Source organism: Corvus hawaiiensis, chromosome 26 (genome assembly GCF_020740725.1).
Source record: "Corvus hawaiiensis isolate bCorHaw1 chromosome 26, bCorHaw1.pri.cur, whole genome shotgun sequence".
Lineage (NCBI taxonomy): Eukaryota > Metazoa > Chordata > Aves > Passeriformes > Corvidae > Corvus > Corvus hawaiiensis.
In genome coordinates, this window is record NC_063238.1 from 45562681 (window position 1) to 45586855 (window position 24175).

Genomic DNA, 24175 nt, shown 5'->3' on the forward strand with positions numbered 1-24175 from the left:
TGGCCCTGGTGAGGGTGCTGGTGGCACTGGGGTGGCAGCGCTGGTGGCCGTGGGACACCGTGGGGCCAGCAGGGCTGTAAAAGTGCCCGGGCCCGCTGCCCTGATTGGCCCGGGCTGAGATTGGCCCGGGTTAACGATTCATTCACCCCGCACGGCCCGGCCCGCACCCCCGCGACACCCCGGGGACAGTGCCGGGACACCCATGGGACACCCGGGACACCCTTGGGTCACCCCAGGGTCAGCCAACCCCCACCCCAGGCACCCCCAGCACCTCTGGGACATCCCTGGGACACCCGGGACACCCCCAGGACACCCAGTCCCCCCGCTGGGGATTCCTGGGACACTCCCGGGACACTTCTGGGACACCCTTGAGTCACCCCAGGCTCAGCCAACCCCCACCCCAGGCACCCCCAGGACACCAGAGACACCCCCGGAGCACCCCAAGGACACCCCAGGGTCACCCAACCCCCAGCCCAGCACCCCCAGCACCCCAGGGACACCGTTGGAACACCCAGTCCACACCTGGGCACCGCTGGGAAACCCCAGGACACCTCAGGGACACCCCAGGGACACCCAACCCCCATCTGGGGACTCTTGGGACACCCCTGGGACACCTCAGGGACACCCCAGGGACACCCAACCCCCATCTGGGGACTCTTGGGACACCCCAGGACACCCCAGGGACACCCAACCCCCATCTGGGGACTCTTGGAACACCCCTGGGACACCTCAGGGACACCCCAGGGACACCCAACCCCCATCTGGGGACTCCTGGGACACCCCAGGGACACCTCAGGGACACCCCAGGGACACCCAGCTCCCATCTGGGGACTCTTGGGACACCCCTGGGACACCTCAGGGACACCCCAGGGACACCCAATTCCCATCTGGGGACTCTTGGGACACCCCAGGACACCCCAGGGACACCCAATCCCCATCTGGGGACTCCTGGGACACCCCTGGGACACCCCAGGACACCCCAGGGACACCCAACTCCCATCTGGGGACTCTTGGGACACCCCAGGGACACCTCAGGGACACCCCAGGGACACCCAACCCCCATCTGGGGACTCCTGGGACACCCCTGGGACACCCCAGGACACCCCAGGGACACCCAATCCCCATCTGGGGACTCTTGGGACACCCCAGGGACACCCCAGGGACACCCAATCTCCATCTGGGGACTCCTGGGACACCCCTGGGACACCCCAGGACACCCCAGGGACACCCAACCCCCATCTGGGGACTCCTGGGACACCCCTGGGACACCTCAGGGACACCCCAGGGACACCCAGCTCCCATCTGGGGACTCCTGGGACACCCCAGGGACACCTCAGGGACACCCCAGGGACACCCAACTCCCATCTGGGGACTCTTGGGACACCCCAGGACACCCCAGGGACACCCCAGGGACACCCAGCTCCCATCTGGGGACTCCTGGGACACCCCAGGACACCCCAGGGACACCCAGCTCCCATCTGGGGACTCTTGGGACACCTCAGGGACACCCCAGGGACACCCCAGGGACACCCAACCCCCATCTGGGGACTCTTGGGACACCTCAGGGACACCCCAGGGACACCCAGCTCCCATCTGGGGACTCCTGGGACACCCCAGGGACACCTCAGGGACACCCCAGGGACACCCAACTCCCATCTGGGGACTCTTGGGACACCCCAGGGACACCTCAGGGACACCCAGCTCCCATCTGGGGACTCTTGGGACACCTCAGGGACACCCCAGGGACACCCCTGGGACACCTCAGGGACACCCCAGGGACACCCAGCTCCCATCTGGGGACTCCTGGGACACCCCAGGGACACCTCAGGGACACCCCAGGGACACCCAACTCCCATCTGGGGACTCTTGGGACACCCCAGGACACCCCAGGGACACCCCAGGGACACCCAACTCCCATCTGGGGACTCTTGGGACACCCCAGGACACCCCAGGGACACCCCAGGGACACCCAACTCCCATCTGGGGACTCTTGGGACACCCCAGGGACACCTCAGGGACACCCCAGGGACACCCAACTCCCATCTGGGGACTCTTGGGACACCCCAGGACACCCCAGGGACACCCAGCTCCCATCTGGGGACTCCTGGGACACCCCAGGGACACCTCAGGGACACCCCACCAGGGACACCCAGCTCCCATCTGGGGACTCTTGGGACACCCCAGGGACACCTCAGGGACACCCCAGGGACACCCATCCCTGGCCAGGCACACCTGGGACACCTCCAGGGCACCCCAGGGTCACCCAACCCCTGCCCGGGCACCCCCAGGACACCCCCAGGACACGCCAGGGTCACCCCTGGGACACCCAAACTCCACCTGGGGGCTCCTGGGACACCTTAGGGACACCCCCAAGCCACCAACCCCCCCCCCCTTAGGCACCCTTGGGACACCCACCGGGTCACCCCTGGGTGGGGGACAGGGGCACCCCCAGCCCCGGGCGTGGCTCAGGTGTGGGGGTCACCCCAGGGTGCCCAGGTCATACCTGGGGTGTCCAGTTCGTCCCAGGGTTCTCTGCTCGGTCCTGGGCGCTGGGGTCACCTTTGGGTGCTGGGGTCATCCCCACTGGTCCGAGACCAGGTCCTGGGGTCACCTTTGGGTGCCGGGGTCACCTTTGGGTGCCAGGGTCACCTCTGGGTGCCGGGGTCACTCCTGGGTGCTGGGGTCACCCCTGGGCGCTGGGGTCACCTTTGGGCATTGGGGTCATTCCACTGGTCCGAGACCAGGTCCTGGGGTCGCCTCTGGGTGCTGGGGTCACCTGTGGGTGCTGGACTTGTTCCCAAGTCCCTGAATGACCCCCGAACTCCAAGACCACGTGCTGGGGTCACTCCTGGGCGCTGGGGTCACCTTTGGGCGCCAGGGTCACCTTTGGGTGCTGGGGTCATCCCACTGGTCCGAGACCAGGTCCTGGGGTCACCTTTGGGTGCTGGGGTCACCTCTGGGTGCTGGACTTGTCCCTCAGTCCCTGAATGACCCCCAAACTCCAAGACCACGTGCTGGGGTCATCTCTGGGTGCTGGGGTCACCTCTGGGCGCTGGGGTCACCCCACCGGTCCAAGACCATGTGCTGGGGTCACTCCTGGGCGCTGGGGTCACCTTTGGGCGCTGGACTGTCCCTGCACTCTCCCCAGGACAAGGGCGTGTGGCACACGTGGCACCGGTGACACCCACGGCGCTCACGGCACGCGGCACACGAGTGACACCCACGGCGATGTCACACGCGGTGTCACACACGTGTCACACGCGGTGTCACACGCGGTGTCACACGCGTGTCACACTGCCGGCCGCCCCATGGCATCAGAGATGGCCCCCCCGTGTGCCACCACGCGGTGTCCTGGCACCCCGGGCCGTGTCACCCCGTGTCACCCCGTGTCACCCCGCGCCACCGGTGCCAGCCCGGAGTTTGTCCCCAGAGCCACCCCGGGCCACTCCCTCGGCTCCGCCAGGGACACGCGGCTGCTGCGGCCACCCCTGGGCGTGCCGCTGTCCCCTGCGGGTGCCCGGCTGTCCCCAGCTCGCCGGGGCCACCCCAGCAAGGAGCCGGGAGCCCCACGGGGGCACCCACGGGGTGTCCTGGGGTGTCACGGGGAGTCGTGACATCACGCGGTGCCGCGTGGCGCGTCCCGGCGTGTCCCGACGTGTCCCGGCGTGTCCCGGCTCAGGGTGGCACAGCACGGCCAGGCCACGGCCGTGCCACTCGCCGGGGTCTCGTGGCCACCTGCCACCGGTGTCCCCGTGTCCCCGTGGCCCCTTCTAGCCCAGTGTCCCTGTGTCTGTCCATCCCGGTGTCCCCATGACCATCCTGGTGTCCATCCCAGTATCTCCATGTCCATCCCAGTGTCCCCGTGTCCATCTCAGTGTCCATCCCAGTGTCCCCATGTCCATTCCAGTGTCGCCATGTCCATCCCAGCATCCCCGTGTCCATCCCAGTGTCCCCATGTCCATTCCAGTGTCGCCATGTCCATCCCAGCATCCCCGTGTCCATCCCAGTGTCCCCGTGTCCATCCCAGTGTCCATCCCAGTGTCCCCATGTCCATTCCAGTGTCCCCGTGTCCATCCTGGTGTCCATCCCAGTATCCCCGTGTCCATCCCAGTATCCCCGTGTCCATCCCGGTGTCCATCCCGGTGTCCCCATGTCCATCCTGGTATCCCCATGTCCATCCCGGTGTCCATCCTGGTGTCCATCCTGGTGTCCCCATGTCCATCCCAGTATCCATCCCAGTATCCCCGTGTCCATCCCGGTGTCCCCATGTCCATCCCAGTATCCCCATGTCCATCCCGGTGTCCATCCTGGTGTCCCCATGTCCATCCCAGTATCCATCCCAGTATCCCCGTGTCCATCCCAGTATCCCCATGTCCATCCCGGTGTCCATCCTGGTGTCCCCATGTCCATCCCAGTATCCATCCCAGTATCCCCGTGTCCATCCCAGTATCCCCATGTCCATCCCGGTGTCCATCCTGGTGTCCCCATGTCCATCCCAGTATCCATCCCAGTATCCCCGTGTCCATCCCAGTATCCCCATGTCCATCCCGGTGTCCCCATGTCCATCCCGGTGTCCCCATGTCCATCCCAGTATCCATCCCAGTATCCCCGTGTCCATCCCAGTATCCCCATGTCCATCCCAGTGTCCATCCCAGTATCCCCGTGTCCATCCCGGTGTCCCCATGTCCATCCCGGTGTCCCCATGTCCATTCCAGTGTCCCCGTGTCCATCCCGGTGTCCATCCCAGTATCCCCGTGTCCATCCCAGTGTCGCCATGTCCATCCCAGTATCCCCATGTCCATCCCAGTGTCCATCCTGGTGTCCCCATGTCCATCCCAGTATCCATCCCAGTATCCCCGTGTCCATCCCAGTATCCCCATGTCCATCCCGGTGTCCATCCCGGTGTCCCCATGTCCATCCCAGTATCCCAGTGCCCATCCCAGTATCCCAGTGTCCATCCCAGTGTCCATCCCAGTGTCCATCCCAGTATCCCCATGCCCATCTCAGTGTCCATCCCAGTGTCCATCCTGGTGTCCCCATGTCCATCCCAGTATCCCAGTGTCCATCCCAGTATCCCAGTGTCCATCCCGGGGGGGGACAGGGAGGGGACAGGAGGGGACAGAGGGGGGATGGGGAGGTTCAGGGGGGACTTTGCCCCGCGCCGGTGCCGAGGTGGCACCGGGAAGTGCCGCACCTGAGCCTAATCAGCCTAATTAGGGGTAATTAACCCCGAGCCGCCTGGTGACGCGGCATCGGGTGACAAGGGGACCTCGGGGGGGGGGGGGGGGGGGGGGGAGAGGGAGCCGGGGGGGGTTTGGGGGGATCCCGGTGGGAACGAGGGGGGATTTTCAGGGGAAACCCAAGGATTTGGGGGGTTTGGGATCGGCCCCTCCCCCTCCCGGGGCTTGGGGACACCCCAAAGGGCTCCCAGTGGGGGATGGGCGTCACCTCCACTGGTTTTACTGGGATGGGGACAAGGAGGCACCGGCGAGGGACACCTGGGGCTGAGGGACCCCCGAGGTGGTGAAAATCCCTAAAACCAGGCCTAAAATCCCTAAAGCAGGGCCAAAATCCCTAAAACCAGGGCCAAAATCCCTTAAACCGGGGCCAAAATCCCCTAAACCAGGTAAAAATCCCTTAAAACAGGGCCAAAATGCCTAAAACCAGGGCGAAAATCCCTTAAACCGGGGCCAAAATCCCCTAAACCGGGGCTAAACTTCCTTAAACCAGGTAAAAAATCCCTAAAACCTGGTCAAAAATCCCCTAAAACCAGGGCCAAAATCCCTTAAACCAGGTCAAAAACCCCCTAAACCAGGTAAAAATCCCCTAAACCGGGGCCAAAATCCTGTAAATCAGGGCCAAAATTCCTAAAACCAGGTCTAAAATCCCCTAAACCAGGTCTAAAATCCCCTAAACCAGGGCCAAAATGCCTAAAACCAGCTTTATAACCCTTAAACCAGGTCTAAAATCCCCTAAAACCAGGGCCAAAATCCCTAAACCAGGGCCAAAATCCCCTAAACCAGGTTTAAATCCCCTAAATCAGGTAAAAAAATCTCTTAAACCAGGTCAAAATCCCCTAAATCAGGTTTAAATCCCTTAAACCAGGTCCAAAATCTCCTAAACCAGGTTTAAATCCCTTAAACCAGGTCAAAAATCCCCTAAACCAGGTTTAAATCCCCTAAATGAGGTTAAAATGCCTTAAACCGGGGCCAAAATCCCCTAAACCAGGTTTAAATCCCCTAAATCAGGTCAAAAATCCCTTAAACCAGATTTAAATCCCCTAAATCAGGTTTAAATCCCCTAAACCAGGTTTAAATCCCTTAAACTAGGTAAAAAATCCCCTAAATCAGGTCCAAAATCCCCTAAATCAGGTTTAAATCCTGTAAAACAGGTAAAAAAAATCCCCTAAATCAGGTTTAAATCCCTTAAACCAGGTCCAAAATCCCCAAAACCAGGTTTAAATCCCCTAAATCAGGTAAAAATATCCCTTAGACCAGGTTTAAATCCCTTAAACCAAGTCTAAATCTCTCAATTTAAGGACCTGCGCCACCACGGCCGCCGCCGTGGCGGGATCAATACGGCGGCGTCGCTTGGCAACCGGCGTGATTGGCAGGTCCAACAGCCAATCAGCGCTGCGAGAACGAGGAGGTGGACGAGATCAGCCAATGGGCTGCGGGCGCGCCGCCGGAATGGGCGGGATATGGGGAGAAAGGGATTGTGGGGAGGGAAGTTTGTACGGCGGAACGCCGTGCGGACCGTCAGGCACAATTAGGCCACAGACTCAATTAAGCCCGGCTTTAATTAGGCCGGGAAAATAAAGAAAGGGCCGGTTCTACGCGTTGTGGCTGCGGGTGGGGCCTTGTCCTCCAGCGGGAACGGGAGCACCGACAGCCGCCATGACGGGGACCCAACATGGCGGCGTTGCCTGGCGATGCGTGTGATTGACAGCTGGAAGAGCCAATCAGCGCTGTGAAATCAGGCCCGTGGCGGGAATGAACCAATGGGATGCGGAGTTGCCGGCAGGAAAGGCGGGACGGAGGAAGAAAGGGATTCTGGGAAGGGAGGATTGGACGGGCAGCGCGGCCCCGCAGCCACGGCCCCAATTAGGCACTGCAGTAATTAGGCCGCGGAGGCAATTAAGCCACGCAGCACCACGATAGCGCTGGTTCCGGTCCAGTCGTAGCAGAGCGCGGGGCAGAGGCACCGCCGGTTCCTCCACCATTGTCTCCTCCTGTGCCGCCATGGCGTGGGTTTAACAAGGCGGCGTTGCCTGGCAACCGCTCTGACGGGCAGCTTGAAAAGCCAATCAGCGACGAGAAAATGGAGGGCTTGAACCAATCGGCTGTAAGGGGTGGGACAAGGGGGAGAAAGGGACTGTGGGAACGGGAAGTCGTACGGAAAAATGCAGTGCGGTCCCTCAGACGCGGCTTTAATTAGGCCACGGCCTTAATTAAGCCACGAAAGCACAGACAGGGCCGCTGCCGCCTCAGTTGTGGCCTCGCTCGCCACCGGGACAGGAGCGGCGTCAGCTCCCACACCGCCGCCACAGCGGGGATCCAACATGGCGGCGTTACCTGGCAACTGCCACGACGGACAGCTGGGAAAGCCAATCAGCGACGAGTGCTGGCGGTTTGAGCCAATCAGCTGCAAGTGCGCCGCCAGAGAGGGGTGGGACAAATGAAGAAAGGGATTATGGGAAGGGAGGGCTGTACGGAGAAGACTCCGTGCGGCCCCTCAGAGTTGGCTCCAATTAGGCCGCGCTTAATTAGGCCATGAAAACACAGGGCCGGCGCCGCCCCAGTTCTGGCCGCCCGCGGGGCCTCGACCGCCAGAGGAGCAGGAGAGGCATCACTTCCCACACGGCCGCCGCCATGGCGGGATCCAACATGGCGGCGTCGCTTGGCAACTACTCTGATTGACATCTCCGCCAGCCAGTCAGCGACGAGATAACAGAGAGGCAGAGAGAGCGAGCCAATGGCCTATGGGCACTGGGCCGGAAAGGGTGGGACGTGAGAGGGGAGAAAGGGATTGTGGGAAGGGGAGTCTGTACGGAGAGAGGCGGAAGCGCCGCGGAGCCACCGGGATCGGGATCGCGACCGGGATCGGGATCGCGACCGGGATCGGGATCGGGATCAGCGAGGCGGCCCAGACCCCTCCAGGCTCATCCGGGGATGTTCCACGGCATCGCGGGCCCGGCCGGGATGGGCGGTGAGAGGCGGGAGCGCTGCCGGGATGATCCCGGAATTCCCGGGCGGGGGTTCCCGGGATGGTGCCGGAATTCCCGGGGCTCCCATCCCCCCCTAACGCTGCCCCTCCCTCCCCGGCAGCGCCCGGGAACAAACCGGAGCTCTACGAGGTGAGCGCTGGACCCGGAGTGACCACTCGGGGCCGGGAGTGACCCCTCGTGTCCATCACTGACCGCTGCTGTCCATCACTGACCGCTGCTGTCCATCACTGACCGCTCCTGTCCATCACTGACCGCTGCTGTCCATCACTGACCCCTCCTGTCCATCACTGCCCCCTCCTGTCCATCACTGACCGCTGCTGTCCATCACTGCCCCCTCCTGTCCATCACTGACCGCTCCTGTCCATCACTGACCGCTGCTGTCCATCACTGCCCCCTCCTGTCCATCACTGCCCCCTCCTGTCCATCACTGCCCCCTCCTGTCCATCACTGACCGCTGCTGTCCATCACTGCCCCCTCCTGTCCATCACTGACCCCTCCTGTCCATCACTGACCGCTGCTGTCCATCACTGCCCCCTCCTGTCCATCACTGACCGCTGCTGTCCATCACTGCCCCCTCCTGTCCATCACTGACCGCTCCTGTCCATCACTGCCCCCTCCTGTCCATCACTGACCGCTGCTGTCCATCACTGACCCCTCCTGTCCATCACTGCCCCCTCCTGTCCATCACTGACCGCTGCTGTCCATCACTGCCCCCTCCTGTCCATCACTGACCGCTGCTGTCCATCACTGACCCCTCCTGTCCATCACTGACCGCTGCTGTCCATCACTGCCCCCTCCTGTCCATCACTGCCCCCTCCTGTCCATCACTGACCCCTCCTGTCCATCACTGACCGCTCCTGTCCATCACTGACCTCTCCTGTCCATCACTGACCGCTCCTGTCCATCACTGCCCCCTCCTGTCCATCACTGCCCCCTCCTGTCCATCACTGACCGCTGCTGTCCATCACTGCCCCCTCCTGTCCATCACTGACCGCTGCTGTCCATCACTGACCGCTGCTGTCCATCACTGACCCCTCCTGTCCATCACTGACCGCTGCTGTCCATCACTGACCCCTCCTGTCCATCACTGACCTCTCCTGTCCATCACTGCCCCCTCCTGTCCATCACTGACCGCTGCTGTCCATCACTGACCCCTCCTGTCCATCACTGACCGCTGCTGTCCATCACTGACCCCTCCTGTCCATCACTGACCCCTCCTGTCCATCACTGACCGCTGCTGTCCATCACTGCCCCCTCCTGTCCATCACTGACCGCTCCTGTCCATCACTGCCCCCTCCTGTCCATCACTGACCCCTCCTGTCCATCACTGCCCCCTCCTGTCCATCACTGACCCCTCCTGTCCATCACTGACCTCTCCTGTCCATCACTGACCGCTGCTGTCCATCACTGACCGTTGCTGTCCATCACTGACCCCTCCTGTCCATCACTGCCCCCTCCTGTCCATCACTGACCGCTGCTGTCCATCACTGACCGCTGCTGTCCATCACTGCCCCCTCCTGTCCATCACTGACCGCTGCTGTCCATCACTGCCCCCTCCTGTCCATCACTGACCGCTGCTGTCCATCACTGCCCCCTCCTGTCCATCACTGACCGCTGCTGTCCATCACTGACCTCTCCTGTCCATCACTGCCCCCTCCTGTCCATCACTGACCGCTGCTGTCCATCACTGCCCCCTCCTGTCCATCACTGCCCCCTCCTGTCCATCACTGACCGCTGCTGTCCATCACTGCCCCCTCCTGTCCATCACTGACCCCTCCTGTCCATCACTGACCGCTGCTGTCCATCACTGCCCCCTCCTGTCCATCACTGACCCCTCCTGTCCATCACTGACCGCTGCTGTCCATCACTGCCCCCTCCTGTCCATCACTGACCGCTGCTGTCCATCACTGACCGCTCCTGTCCATCACTGACCCCTCCTGTCCATCACTGACCGCTGCTGTCCATCACTGACCGCTGCTGTCCATCACTGACCGCTCCTGTCCATCACTGACCCCTCCTGTCCATCACTGACCGCTGCTGTCCATCACTGACCGCTCCTGTCCATCACTGACCGCTGCTGTCCATCACTGACCCCTCCTGTCCATCACTGACCGCTCCTGTCCATCACTGCCCCCTCCTGTCCATCACTGACCGCTGCTGTCCATCACTGCCCCCTCCTGTCCATCACTGCCCCCTCCTGTCCATCACTGACCGCTGCTGTCCATCACTGACCCCTCCTGTCCATCACTGACCGCTCCTGTCCATCACTGACCCCTCCTGTCCATCACTGACCGCTGCTGTCCATCACTGACCCCTCCTGTCCATCACTGCCCCCTCCTGTCCATCACTGACCGCTCCTGTCCATCACTGACCGCTGCTGTCCATCACTGCCCCCTCCTGTCCATCACTGCCCCCTCCTGTCCATCACTGACCGCTCCTGTCCATCACTGACCCCTCCTGTCCATCACTGCCCCCTCCTGTCCATCACTGACCGCTCCTGTCCATCACTGCCCCCTCCTGTCCATCACTGACCGCTCCTGTCCATCACTGACCGCTGCTGTCCATCACTGACCCCTCCTGTCCATCACTGCCCCCTGCTGTCCATCACTGCCCCCTCCTGTCCATCACTGCCCCCTCCTGTCCATCACTGCCCCCTCCTGTCCATCACTGACCGCTGCTGTCCATCACTGCCCCCTCCTGTCCATCACTGACCCCTCCTGTCCATCACTGACCGCTGCTGTCCATCACTGCCCCCTCCTGTCCATCACTGACCCCTCCTGTCCATCACTGACCGCTGCTGTCCATCACTGCCCCCTCCTGTCCATCACTGCCCCCTCCTGTCCATCACTGACCGCTGCTGTCCATCACTGCCCCCTCCTGTCCATCACTGCCCCCTCCTGTCCATCACTGACCGCTGCTGTCCATCACTGCCCCCTCCTGTCCATCACTGCCCCCTCCTGTCCATCACTGACCGCTGCTGTCCATCACTGCCCCCTCCTGTCCATCACTGACCCCTCCTGTCCATCACTGACCGCTGCTGTCCATCACTGCCCCCTCCTGTCCATCACTGACCCCTCCTGTCCATCACTGACCGCTGCTGTCCATCACTGCCCCCTCCTGTCCATCACTGACCGCTGCTGTCCATCACTGCCCCCTCCTGTCCATCACTGACCCCTCCTGTCCATCACTGACCGCTGCTGTCCATCACTGACCGCTCCTGTCCATCACTGACCGCTGCTGTCCATCACTGACCCCTCCTGTCCATCACTGCCCCCTCCTGTCCATCACTGCCCCCTCCTGTCCATCACTGACCGCTGCTGTCCATCACTGACCCCTCCTGTCCATCACTGCCCCCTCCTGTCCATCACTGACCGCTCCTGTCCATCACTGACCCCTCCTGTCCATCACTGACCGCTGCTGTCCATCACTGACCCCTCCTGTCCATCACTGCCCCCTCTTGTCCATCACTGACCGCTCCTGTCCATCACTGACCGCTGCTGTCCATCACTGCCCCCTCCTGTCCATCACTGCCCCCTCCTGTCCATCACTGACCGCTCCTGTCCATCACTGCCCCCTGCTGTCCATCACTGCCCCCTCCTGTCCATCACTGACCGCTGCTGTCCATCACTGCCCCCTGCTGTCCATCACTGCCCCCTCCTGTCCATCACTGCCCCCTCCTGTCCATCACTGACCCCTCCTGTCCATCACTGACCGCTGCTGTCCATCACTGCCCCCTCCTGTCCATCACTGCCCCCTCCTGTCCATCACTGACCGCTCCTGTCCATCACTGACCCCTCCTGTCCATCACTGCCCCCTCCTGTCCATCACTGACCGCTCCTGTCCATCACTGCCCCCTCCTGTCCATCACTGACCCCTCCTGTCCATCACTGACCGCTGCTGTCCATCACTGACCCCTCCTGTCCATCACTGCCCCCTCCTGTCCATCACTGCCCCCTCCTGTCCATCACTGACCGCTGCTGTCCATCACTGCCCCCTCCTGTCCATCACTGACCGCTGCTGTCCATCACTGACCCCTCCTGTCCATCACTGACCGCTGCTGTCCATCACTGACCGTTGCTGTCCATCACTGACCGCTGCTGTCCATCACTGACCTCTCCTGTCCATCACTGACTGCTGCTGTCCATCACTGCCCCCTCCTGTCCATCACTGCCCCCTCCTGTCCATCACTGCCCCCTCCTGTCCATCACTGACCGCTGCTGTCCATCACTGACCGCTCCTGTCCATCACTGCCCCCTCCTGTCCATCACTGACCGCTGCTGTCCATCACTGACCCCTCCTGTCCATCACTGCCCCCTCCTGTCCATCACTGCCCCCTCCTGTCCATCACTGACCCCTCCTGTCCATCACTGACCGCTGCTGTCCATCACTGCCCCCTCCTGTCCATCACTGACCGCTCCTGTCCATCACTGACCGCTGCTGTCCATCACTGCCCCCTCCTGTCCATCACTGGCCGCAGGAGGTGAAGCTCTACAAGAACGCCCGTGAGCGCGAGAAGTGAGTGAGGAGACCCCGGGAATTTTGGGATTTGGGGCCGCAGGGATTTGGGGTCAGGGGGATTTGGGGCCGCAGGGATTTGGGGTCAGGGGGATTTGGGGTCAGAGGGGTTTGGGGTCAGGGGGATTTGGGGCTGCAGGGGGATTTGGGGTCAGAGGGGTTTGGGGTCAGAGGGGTTTGGGGTCAGGGGGATTTGGGGTCAGGGGGATTTGGGGCTGCAGGGGGATTTGGGGTCAGAGGGATTTGGGGTCAGAGGGGTTTGGGGTCAGAGGGATTTGGGGTCAGGGGGATTTGGGGTCAGAGGGATTTGGGGTCAGAGGGGTTTGGGGTCAGGGGGATTTGGGGTCAGAGGGGTTTGGGGTCAGAGGGGTTTGGGGTCAGAGGGGTTTGGGGTCAGGGGGATTTGGGGCTGCAGGGGGATTTGGGGTCAGGGGGATTTGGGGTCAGAGGGGTTTGGGGTCAGAGGGGTTTGGGGTCGGGAGGTCCAGTGTCCCTCCCAGTCCCCCTCCCAGTCCATCCCAGTCCTTCCCAGTCCCTCCCAGTCCTTCCCAGTCCCTCCCAATCCCCTCCCAATCCCCTCCCAGTCCATCCCAGTATCCAATTACCCTCTCCCAGTTCCTCCTAGTCCCTCCCAGTCCCTCCCAGTCCCTCCCAATCCCCTCCCAGTCCCTCCCAGTATCCGATTACCCCCTCCCAGTCCCTCCCAGTCCCCTCCTAGTCCCTCCCAATCCATCCCAATCCCCTTCCAGTCCCTCCCAGTCCCTCCCAGTCCATCCCATTCCCTCCCAGTCCATTCCAGTATCCATTTACCCCATCCCAATCCCCTCCCAGTCCCTCCCAGTCTCTCCCAGTCCATCCCAGTACCCCATTACCCCATCCCAATCCCCTCCCAATCCCCTCCCAGTCCCTCCCAGTATCCAATTACCCCATCCCAGTCCCTCCCAGTCCCTCCCAATCCCCTCCCAGTCCCTCCCAACCCCTCCCAGTCCCCTCCCAGTCCCTCCCAGTCCCCTCCCAATCCCTCCCAGTCCCTCCCAATCCCCTCCCAGTCCCTCCCAGTATCCAATTACCCCATCCCAGTCCCTCCCAGTCCCTCCCAATCCCCTCCCAGTGCCTCCCAGTCCCTCCCAGTCCCCTCCCAATCCCTCCCAGTCCCCTCCCAATCCCTCCCAGTCCATCCCAATCCCCTCCCAGTATCCAATTACCCCATCCCAATCCCCTCCCAGTCCCTCCCAATCCCCTCCCAACCCCTCCCAGTCCCTCCCAGTCCCTCCCAATCCCCTCCCAGTCCCTCCCAACCCCTCCCAGTCCCCTCCCAGTCCCTCCCAGTCCCCTCCCAATCCCTCCCAGTCCCCTCCCAATCCCTCCCAGTCCATCCCAATCCCCTCCCAGTATCCAATTACCCCATCCCAGTCCCTCCCAGTCCCTCCCAATCCCCTCCCAGTCCCTCCCAGTCCCTCCCAATCCCCTCCCAGTCCCCTCCCAGTCCCTCCCAGTATCCAATTACCCCATCCCAATCCCCTCCCAGTATCCAATTACCCCATCCCAGTCTCTCCCAGTCCCTCCCAATCCCCTCCCAGTCCCTCCCAGTCCCTCCCAATCCCCTCCCAGTCCCCTCCCAGTCCCTCCCAGTATCCAATTACCCCATCCCAATCCCCTCCCAGTCCCCTCCCAGTCCCCTCCCAGTCCATCCCAGTCCCTCCCAGTCCCCTCCCAGTCCATCCCAGTACCCCATTACCCCATCCCAGTCCCTCCCAGTCCCTCCCAGTCCCCCCTTCCCGCAGGTACGACAACATGGCCGAGCTCTTTGCGGTGGTGAAGACGCTGCAGGCGCTGGAGAAGGCGTACATCAAGGACTGCGTGTCCCCCAACGAGTGAGTGCGTCCCCCCCGAAAATTCCCCAAAAAAACCCCCCCATCCCCGAGACCTTTAAAAAACCCGGAATTCCCGGAAAATTCCCGAAAAACCGCCGGGAATTCCCGAAAAACCCCCGCAGGTACACGGCGGCGTGCTCGCGGCTGCTGGTGCAGTTCAAGGCGGCGCTGAAGCAGGTGCAGGGCGCCGAGATCGCCTCCATCGACGACTTCTGCCGCAAGTTCCGGGTGGGAATCCCGGGATTTTGGGGTGAAATCGGGGAATTTGGGGAGTTTGGGGTTTCGGGATTGGGAATTTGGGGGGTTTGGGATTTTGGGATTGGGAATTTGAGGAGTTTGGGATTTTGGGATTGGGAATTTGGGGGGTTTGGGATTTTGGGATTGGGAATTTGGGGGGTTTGGGGTGGGATTTGGGGGGTTGGGGAAGTGGGGAAGGAGGGATTTGGGGAGCAGGTGCAGGGCGCCGAGATCGCCTCCATCGACGACTTCTGCCGCAAGTTCCGGGTGGGAATCCCGGGATTTTGGGTTGAAATCGGGGAATTTGGGGAGTTTGGGATTTTGGGATTGGGAATTTGGGGGGTTTGGGGTGGGATTTGGGGGGTTTGGGAAGTGGGGAAGGAGGGATTTGGGGAGCAGGTGCAGGGCGCCGAGATCGCCTCCATCGACGACTTCTGCCGCAAGTTCCGGGTGGGAATCCCGGGATTTTGGGGTCAAATCGGGGAATTTGGGGAGTTTGGGATTTTGGGATTGGGAATTTGGGGGGTTTGGGGTGGGATTTAGGGGGAGTTTGGAGTTCCGGGATTGGGAATTTGGGGGGTTTGGGGTTTTGGGATTGGGAATTTGGGGGGTTTGGGGTGGAATTTAGGGGGAGTTTGGAGTTCCGGGATTGGGAATTTGGGGGGTTTGGGGTTTTGGGATTGGGAATTTGGGGGGTTTGGGGTGGAATTTAGGGGGAGTTTGGAGTTCCGGGATTGGGAATTTGGGGGGTTTGGGGTTTTGGGATTGGGAATTTGAGGAGTTTGGGATTTTGGGATTGGGAATTTGGGAGGTTTGAGGTGGAATTTAGGGGGAGTTTGGGATTCCGGGATTGGGAATTTGGGGGGTTTGGGGTGGAATTTAGGGGGAGTTTGGGATTCCGGGATTGGGAATTTGGGGGGTTTGGGATTTCGGGATTGGGAATTTGAGGAGTTTGGGATTTTGGGATTGGGAATTTGGGGGGTTTGGGATTTTGGGATTGGGAATTTGGGGGGTTTGGGGTGGGATTTGGGGGGTTGGGGAAGTGGGGAAGGAGGGATTTGGGGAGCAGGTGCAGGGCGCCGAGATCGCCTCCATCGACGACTTCTGCCGCAAGTTCCGGGTGGGAATCCCGGGATTTTGGGGTCAAATCGGGGAATTTGGGGAGTTTGGGGTTTTGGGATTGGGAATTTGGGGGGTTTGGGGTGGGATTTAGGGGGAGTTTGGAGTTCCGGGATTGGGAATTTGAGGAGTTTGGGGTGGAATTTAGGGGGAGTTTGGGATTTTGGGATTGGGAATTTGGGGGGTTTGGGATTTTGGGATTGGGAATTTGAGGAGTTTGGGATTTTGGGATTGGGAATTTGGGGGGTTTGGGGTGGGATTTGGGGGGTTGGGGAAGTGGGGAAGGAGGGATTTGGGGAGCAGGTGCAGGGCGCCGAGATCGCCTCCATCGACGACTTCTGCCGCAAGTTCCGGGTGGGAATCCCGGGATTTTGGGGTGAAATCGGGGAATTTGGGGAGTTTGGGGTGTCAGGGGTGGGATTTGGGGGAGGAAATTGTGGAATTTGGGGGGTTTGGGGTGGAATTTAGGGGGAGTTTGGAGTTCCGGGATTGGGAATTTGGGGGGTTTGGGATTTTGGGATTGGGAATTTGGGGGGTTTGGGGTTTTGGGATTGGGAATTTGAGGAGTTTGGGATTTTGGGATTGGGAATTTTGGGGGTTTGGGGTGGAATTTAGGGGGAGTTTGGGATTCCGGGATTGGGAATTTGGGGGGTTTGGGATTTCGGGATTGGGAATTTGAGGAGTTTGGGATTTTGGGATTGGGAATTTGGGGGGTTTGGGGTGGAATTTAGGGGGAGTTTGGGATTCCGGGATTGGGAATTTGGGGGGTTTGGGATTTCGGGATTGGGAATTTGAGGAGTTTGGGATTTTGGGATTGGGAATTTGGGGGGTTTGGGATTTTGGGATTGGGAATTTGGGGGGTTTGGGGTGGAATTTGGGGGGTTGGGGAAGTGGGGAAGGAGGGATTTGGGGAGCAGGTGCAGGGCGCCGAGATCGCCTCCATCGACGACTTCTGCCGCAAGTTCCGGGTGGGAATCCCGGGATTTTGGGGTGAAATCGGGGAATTTGGGGAGTTTGGGGTTTTGGGATTGGGAATTTGGGGGGTTTGGGGTGGAATTTAGGGGAGTTTGGAGTTCCGGGATTGGGAATTTGGGGGGTTTGGGGTTTTGGGATTGGGAATTTGAGGAGTTTGGGATTTTGGGATTGGGAATTTGGGGGGTTTGGGGTGGAATTTAGGGGGAGTTTGGGATTCCGGGATTGGGAATTTGGAGGGTTTGGGATTTCGGGATTGGGAATTTGAGGAGTTTGGGATTTTGGGATTGGGAATTTGGGGGGTTTGGGATTTTGGGATTGGGAATTTGGGGGGTTTGGGGTTTTGGGATTGGGAATTTGAGGAGTTTGGGATTTTGGGATTGGGAATTTGGGGGGTTTGGGGTGGAATTTAGGGGGAGTTTGGGATTCCGGGATTGGGAATTTGGGGGGTTTGGGGTTTTGGGATTGGGAATTTGAGGAGTTTGGGGTTTTGGGATTGGGAATTTGGGGGGTTTGGGATTTTGGGATTGGGAATTTGGGGGGTTTGGGGTTTCGGGATTGGGAATTTGGGGCTGAAAATGGGGAATTTGGGAATGAAACTGGGGATTTTGGGGGGATTTTTGGATTTTTGAGGGGAATTTTGGGGGAATTTTGGGGGGATTTTTGCCGGAATTTCTGGGAATCCGGGACTGGAACATTGGGAAATCTGGGAAGGGAGAATTTGGGGATGAAACTGGGGATTTTTGGGGGGATTTTTGGGGGGATTTTTGGATTTTTGAGGGGAATTTTGGGTGGAATTTTGCAGGGATTTTGGGGAGATTTTTGTGGGAATTTCTGGGAATCCGGGACTGGAACGTTGGGAAATTTGGGAATGGAGAATTTGGGGTAGAAATTGAAGATTTTTGGGGGGAATTTTGGGGATAATTTTTGATTTTTGAGGGGAATTTTGGGGAGATTTTTGAGGGAATTTCTGGGAATCCGGGACTGGAACATTGGGAAATCTGGGAATGGGGAATTTGGGAATGGAGAATTTGCAGCTGAAATTGGGGATTTTTGGGGGATTTTCGGTGGAATTTTGGATTTTTGAGGGGAATTTTGGGGGGATTTTTGCGGGAATCTCTGGGAATCCGAGACTGGAACGTTGGGAAATCTGGGAATGGGGAATTTGGGAATGGAGAATTTTGGGCAGAAATTGAGGTTTTTTGGGAGGAATTTTGGATTTTTGAGGACGATTTTTGTGGGAATTTTGCAGGGATTTTTGCGGGATTTTTGGGGGAATTTTGCGGGGATTTTTACGGGGATTTTTTAAGGGAATCTCTGGGAATCCGGGCCTGGAAAAATCTGGGAATTTGGGAATGCACAGCTGGATTGTCCCCTGGCCATGGAGCGCATCCGGGAGGATCGGCCAATCACCATCAAGGACGACAAAGGGAACCTGAACCGCTGCATCGCCGACATCGTCTCCGTACGGAGCCGCCGGAGAAATCCGGGAATTCTCGGGAATTCCGCCGCCTCGGGGGCACCGGGGGGGAATTTTTGGGAAGGGTTGTTGGAAAAGTTTGAGGGGTTTTTGGGAGAGTTTTGGAATGGAGTTTTTGGGGGGTTTTTGTTGGATTTTTAATGGGTTTTTTTGGGGATTTTTTGGGGAATTTTTGTGGGGTTTTTGGGAATTTTTTTGGGATTTTTTTATGGGGTTTTTGGGAAATGTTTTGGGAAATTTTTTTGGGATTTTTAATGGGTTTTTTTGGGATTTTTTTGGATTTTTTCATGGGGTTTTTGGGAAATTTTTTGGAAAATTTAAGGGTTTTTTTGGGGAGTTTAAAAAAAAATTTAATGCGGTTTTGGGGGGATTTTTTGGGAATTTTTAATGGGTTTTTTGGGAAATTTTTGGAATTTTTAATGGGGTTTTGGGGGAATTTTTTTGGAACTTTTAATGGGGTTTTGGGGGAATTTTTTTGGAACTTTTAATGGGGTTTTTGGGAAATTTTTTGGAAAGTTTTTTGGAATTTTTAATGGTTATTTTAGGTAATTTTTTTGGATTTTTTCTTGGGGTTTTTGGGGAATTTTTTTGGAATTTTGAATGGGTTTTTTTGGGAGATTTTTTGGGATTTTTTATGGGGTTTTGGGGAGTTTTTTTGGGATTTTTTATGGCCTTTAGGGAAATGTTTTGGAAAATTTTTTTGACTTTTAAATTTTTTTTAGGTAATTTTTTGTGAATTTTTAAATGGGGTTTTGGGGGAAAGTTTTTGGAATTTTGAATGGGGTTTTTTTGGAATTTTTTGGAATTTTTTGGGGGTTTTTGGGGATTTTTTTGGAGTTTTTAATGGATGTTTTGGGGAATTTTTTGGATTTTTTGTGGGTTTGTTGGGGAATATTTTTTAAATTTTTAATGGGGTTTTGGGGGGATTTTTTTGGAATTTTTAGTGGGTTTTTTGGGAATTTTTAAAAATTTTTAATGGATCTCTTGGGAAATTTTTTGGAATTTTTTAAGGGTTTTTAGGGGGGTGTTTTTGGAATTTTTTATGGTTTTTTGGGTCATTTTTTGGGGATTTTTAATGGGGTTTGGGGGGGAATTTTTTTGGAATTTTTAATGGGCTTTTTGGGGAATATTTTTGGAATTTTTTATGGGGTTTTTGGGGAATTTTTTGGAATTTTTTATGGGTGTTTTGGGAATATTTTGGGAACCTCAACTGCCGCATTTCCAGAACCTTCTCCGTACAAACCGCAGGAATTCCGGGGATTTTTGGGGATTTTTTTTTCCCAACTTTTCAGGGCATTTGTTGGAATTTATTTTCATTCCCCTTTTTCTTTGTCTTTCGGATTTTTTGGAATTTTTTATGGTTTTTTGGGGGGATTTTTGGGGGATTTTTTTGGGCGGGGATTTTTGGACACAAATTCCTTGCTTTTTTTAGGATTTTTTGGGGGGAGTTGGATTTTTTTGGATTTTAATTTTTTTTTTTTTTTTTTTTAATTTTTGGGGGAAATTTGGGGATTTTTGGGGCTGTGGGTGATGGGGCTGATCCCAAATTTCCGTTGGAATTCCGGCAGCTTTTCATCACGGTGATGGACAAACTGCGGCTGGAGATCCGCGCCATGGACGAGGTGGGAGCGGGATTGGGGATTGGGAATTCCCAAATCCCAGAATTCCCCAATTCCCCAATCCCAGAATTCCCAGAATTCCCCAATCCTAGAATTCCCAGAATTCCCCAATTCCCCAATCCCAGAATTCCCCAATTCCCCAATCCCAGAATTCCCAAAATTCCCAAAATCCCCCATTCCCAGAATTCCCCAATTCCCCAATCCCAGAATTCCCAAAATTCCCCAATTCCAGAATTCCCCAATCCCCCAATCCCAGAATTCCCAGAATTCCCCAATTCCCCAATCCTAGAATTCCCAAAATTCCCAAATCCCCCATTCCCAGAATTCCCAAAATCCCCCATTCCCAGAATTCCCCAATTCCCCAATCCCAGAATTCCCAAAATTCCCCAATTCCAGAATTCCCCAATCCCCCAATCCCCCATTCCCAGAATTCCCCAATTCCCCAATCCCAGAATTCCCCAATTCCCCAATCCTAGAATTCCCAAAATTCCCAAAATCCCCCATTCCCAGAATTCCCCAATTCCCCAATCCCAGAATTCCCAAAATTCCCCAATTCCAGAATTCCCCAATCCCCCAATCCCAGAATTCCCAGAATTCCCCAATTCCCCAATCCCAGAATTCCCCAATTCCCCAATCCTAGAATTCCCCAAATTCCCAAATCCCCCATTCCCAGAATTCCCAAAATCCCCCATTCCCAGAATTCCCCAATTCCCCAATCCCAGAATTCCCCAATTCCCCAATCCTAGAATTCCCAAAATTCCCAAAATCCCCCATTCCCAGAATTCCCCAATTCCCCAATCCCAGAATTCCCAAAATTCCCCAATTCCAGAATTCCCCAATCCCCCAATCCCCCATTCCCAGAATTCCCAAATCCCCCATTCCTGGCATCCCAAAGTCCCCAAAATTTCATCCCCAAAATCCCCAATTCCATCCCATAATTCCCCAATCCCGGAATTCCCAAATTCCATTCCCAAATCCCCCAATCCCAGAATCCCCAAATCCCCCATTCCCAGAATCCCAAATTCCCCAATCCCAGAATTCCCAAATCCCCCAATTCCATCCCAAAATTCCCCATTCCCAGAATCCCAAATCCCCCCAAATTTCACTCCCAACTTCCTCAATTTCACCCCAAAATTCCCCAAAAATTCTCCAAAAATTCCCCAAAATTCTCTAAAAATTCCCAAAAAATCCCCCCAAATTCCCCAAAATTCCCCAAAATTCCCCCAAAATTCCCCAAAAATCCCCAAAATTCCCCCCCAAAAATTCCCCAAAAAATCCTCCAAAATCCCAAAAATTCCTCCCAAATTTCCAAAACTTCCCCAAAAATTTCCCAGAAAATTCCCAAAATTCCCTGAAAAATTCTTGAAAAATCCCCAAAATTCCCCCAAAATCCCTAAAAAATTCCCCAAAATTCCCCAAAAAATCCCCCAAAAATAAAAAAAAATTCCCCAAAAAATTCCCCAGAAATTCCCCAGAAATTCTCCAAAAATCCCCCCAAAATCCCCAAAAATTCCCAAAATTCCCCAAAATTCCCCAAAAAAATCCACAAAATTCTGCAAAAATCCCCCACAAATCCCAAAAAATTCCCAAAAATCCCCAAAAAATCCCGAAAAATCTCAAAAAAATCTCAAAAAATCCCCACAATTTTCCAAAAATTCACAAAAAATCCCCAAAAATCCCCCAAATTCCCCCAAAAATCCCCATAAAATCCCAAAAAATCCCCAAAATTCCCAAAAAATCCCCAAAAATTCCCAAAAAATCCCCCAAATTCCCAAAAATCAAAAAAAAATCCCCCAAAAATCCCCAAAATTCCCCAAAAAATCCCAAAAAATCCCCAAAATTCCAAAAAAATCCCCAAAAATTCCCAAAAGAATCCCCAAAATTCCCCAAAAAATCCCCAAAAATCCCCAAAAAATCCCCCAAAAAATCCCAAAAAATCCCCAAAAAATCCCAAAAAAATCCAAAAAAATCCAAAAAAATCCCCAAAAAAATCCCCCCAAAAACCCCCAAAATTCCAAAAAAATCCAAAAAAAATCCAAAGAAAATCCCCCAAATTCTCCAAAAATCCCCAAAATTCCCCAAAAATCCTCCAAAATCCCCCAAATGGCCCGAATTCCCCAGATCCAGCCGGATCTGCGGGAGCTGATGGAGACCATGACCCGCATGAGTTCGCTGCCGCCCGACTTCGAGGGCCGCCAGAAGGTGAACCAATGGTGAGCTCCGAAATCCCCCAAATCCCCGGCAATTCCGGAGAATTCCGGCGATTCCGGAGAATTCCGGTGATTCCGGAGCCGTTCCCCGGTTTTTTTTTGGGCTTGGAATTTTCCCTCGGGAATTCCGCAGGCTCCAGACCCTGAGCGCGATGTCGGCCTCGGATGAGTTGGACGATTCCCAGGTGCGGCAGATGCTCTTCGACCTCGAGTCGGCCTACAACGCCTTCAACCGCTTCCTGCACGCCTGAGACCAGTTCGGACCGGTTCGGACCGGTTCGGAGCAGTTCGGACCAGTTTGGACCAGTTCAGATCAATTTGGATCCTTGGGATAATAAATGGGAAGCGCTGAATCCCCAAAATCACCAAAATCCTGGATCAACCTGGATCAAACTGGGATCCATTCCCAGTTCAAACCAGTTCGGACCAGTTCACAACCAGTTCAGACCAGTTCGAACTGGGAGCGCGGGAAGTTTGGGACAATAAATGGGAAGCGCTGGATCCCAAAAATCACCGAAATCCTGGATCAGACTGGGATTTACTGGATCAAACTGGGAGCCGTTCCCAGTTCACACCAGTTCAGACCAGCTCAGACCGGTTCAAACCAGTTCAGACCGGTCCAGACCAGTCTAGACCAGTCCAGACCAGTTCGAACTGGGAGCGCTGGAAGTTTGGGATAATAAATGGGAAGCGCTGGATCCCAAAAATCACCGAAATCCTGGATCAAACTGGGATTTACTGGATCAAACTGGGAGCCAATCCCAGTTCAAACCAGTTCGGACCAGTCCAGACCAGTTTGGGTCCTTGGGATAATAAACGGGAAGTTTGGGATCCCCAAAATCACCGAAATCCTGGATCAGACTGGGATTTGTTGGATCAAACTGGGATTTACTGGATCAAACTAGGAGCCATTCCCAGTTCACACCAGTTCAGACCAGTTCACACGAGTTCAGACCAGTTCAGACCAGTTTGGATCCTTGGGATAATAAATGGGAAGCGCTGAATCCCCAAAATCACCAAAATCCTGGATCAACCTGGATCAAACTGGGATCCATTCCCAGTTCAAACCAGTTCGGACCAGTTCAGACCAGTTTGGACTGGGAGCGCTGGAAGTTTGGGATAATAAATGGGAAGCGCTGGATCCCAAAAATCACCAAAATCCTGGATCAAACTGGGATTTACTGGATCAAACTGGGAGCCGTTCCCAGTTCACACCAGTTCAGACCAGCTCAGACCGGTTCAAACCAGTTCAGACCGGTCCAGACCAGTCTAGACCAGTCCAGACCAGTTCGAACTGGGAGCGCTGGAAGTTTGGGATAATAAATGGGAAGAGCTGGATCCCAAAAATCACCGCAATCCTGGATCAAACTGGGATTTACTGGATCAAACTGGGAGCCATTCCCAGTTCAAACCAGGTCAGCCCAGTCCAGACCGGTTCAAACCAGTTCAGACCAGTCCAGACCAGTTCAAACCAGTTCAGACCAGTTTGGACTGGGAGCGCTGGAAGTTTGGGATAATAAATGGGAAGTGCTGGATCCCTGGGATTTGTTGGATCAAACTGGGAGCCAATCCCAGTTCACACCAGTTCAGACCAGCTCAGACCGGTTCAAACCAGTTCAGACCGGTCCAGACCAGTCTAGACCAGTCCAGACCAGTTCGAACTGGGAGCGCTGGAAGTTTGGGATAATAAATGGGAAGTGCTGGATCCCTGGGATTTGTTGGATCAAACTGGGAGCCAATCCCAGTTCACACCAGTTCAGACCAGCTCAGACCGGTTCAAACCAGTTCAGACCGGTCCAGACCAGTCTAGACCAGTCCAGACCAGTTCGAACTGGGAGCGCTGGAAGTTTGGGATAATAAATGGGAAGCGCTGGATCCCAAAAATCACCGAAATCCTGGATCAAACTGGGATTTACTGGATC

The 24175-nt window shown here is 56.3% G+C and overlaps 1 protein-coding gene across 5 annotated transcripts; it reads left to right on the top strand.

The window, feature by feature from the left end:
* Window positions 1-8022: 8022 nt before the first annotated feature.
* Window positions 8023-23792, top strand: VPS28 (VPS28 subunit of ESCRT-I). Of its 5 annotated transcripts, none has more exons than XR_007199902.1 (10): window positions 8023-8208; window positions 8328-8356; window positions 12705-12742; window positions 14527-14616; window positions 14739-14844; window positions 18308-18409; window positions 19993-20046; window positions 22165-22256; window positions 22387-22555; window positions 23320-23351. XR_007199902.1 is itself a non-coding variant. In XM_048286325.1 (9 exons), the coding sequence occupies exons 1-9, from the start codon at window positions 8172-8174 to the stop codon at window positions 22502-22504; spliced, it is 666 nt and encodes a 221-aa protein (XP_048142282.1). In that variant the 5' UTR covers window positions 8024-8171; the 3' UTR covers window positions 22505-22610. The 5 variants fall into 5 exon arrangements, 1 of the variants encoding a protein (XP_048142282.1); XR_007199901.1 differs by having other exon boundaries at window positions 22387-22556; window positions 23311-23346; XR_007199899.1 differs by lacking the exon at window positions 23320-23351 and adding an exon at window positions 23688-23792 and having other exon boundaries at window positions 8024-8208; window positions 22387-22559.
* Window positions 23793-24175: the final 383 nt, after the last annotated feature.

Coding starts and splice junctions, on each gene's coding strand:
- VPS28 (XM_048286325.1), top strand. CDS start 8,172: ATGTTCCACGGCATCGCGGGCCCGGCCGGGATGGGCG. Junction 8,357..12,704: donor ACAAACCGGAGCTCTACGAG/GTGAGCGCTGGA, acceptor CACTGGCCGCAG/GAGGTGAAGCTCTACAAGAA. Junction 20,047..22,164: donor AGATCCGCGCCATGGACGAG/GTGGGAGCGGGA, acceptor CGAATTCCCCAG/ATCCAGCCGGATCTGCGGGA.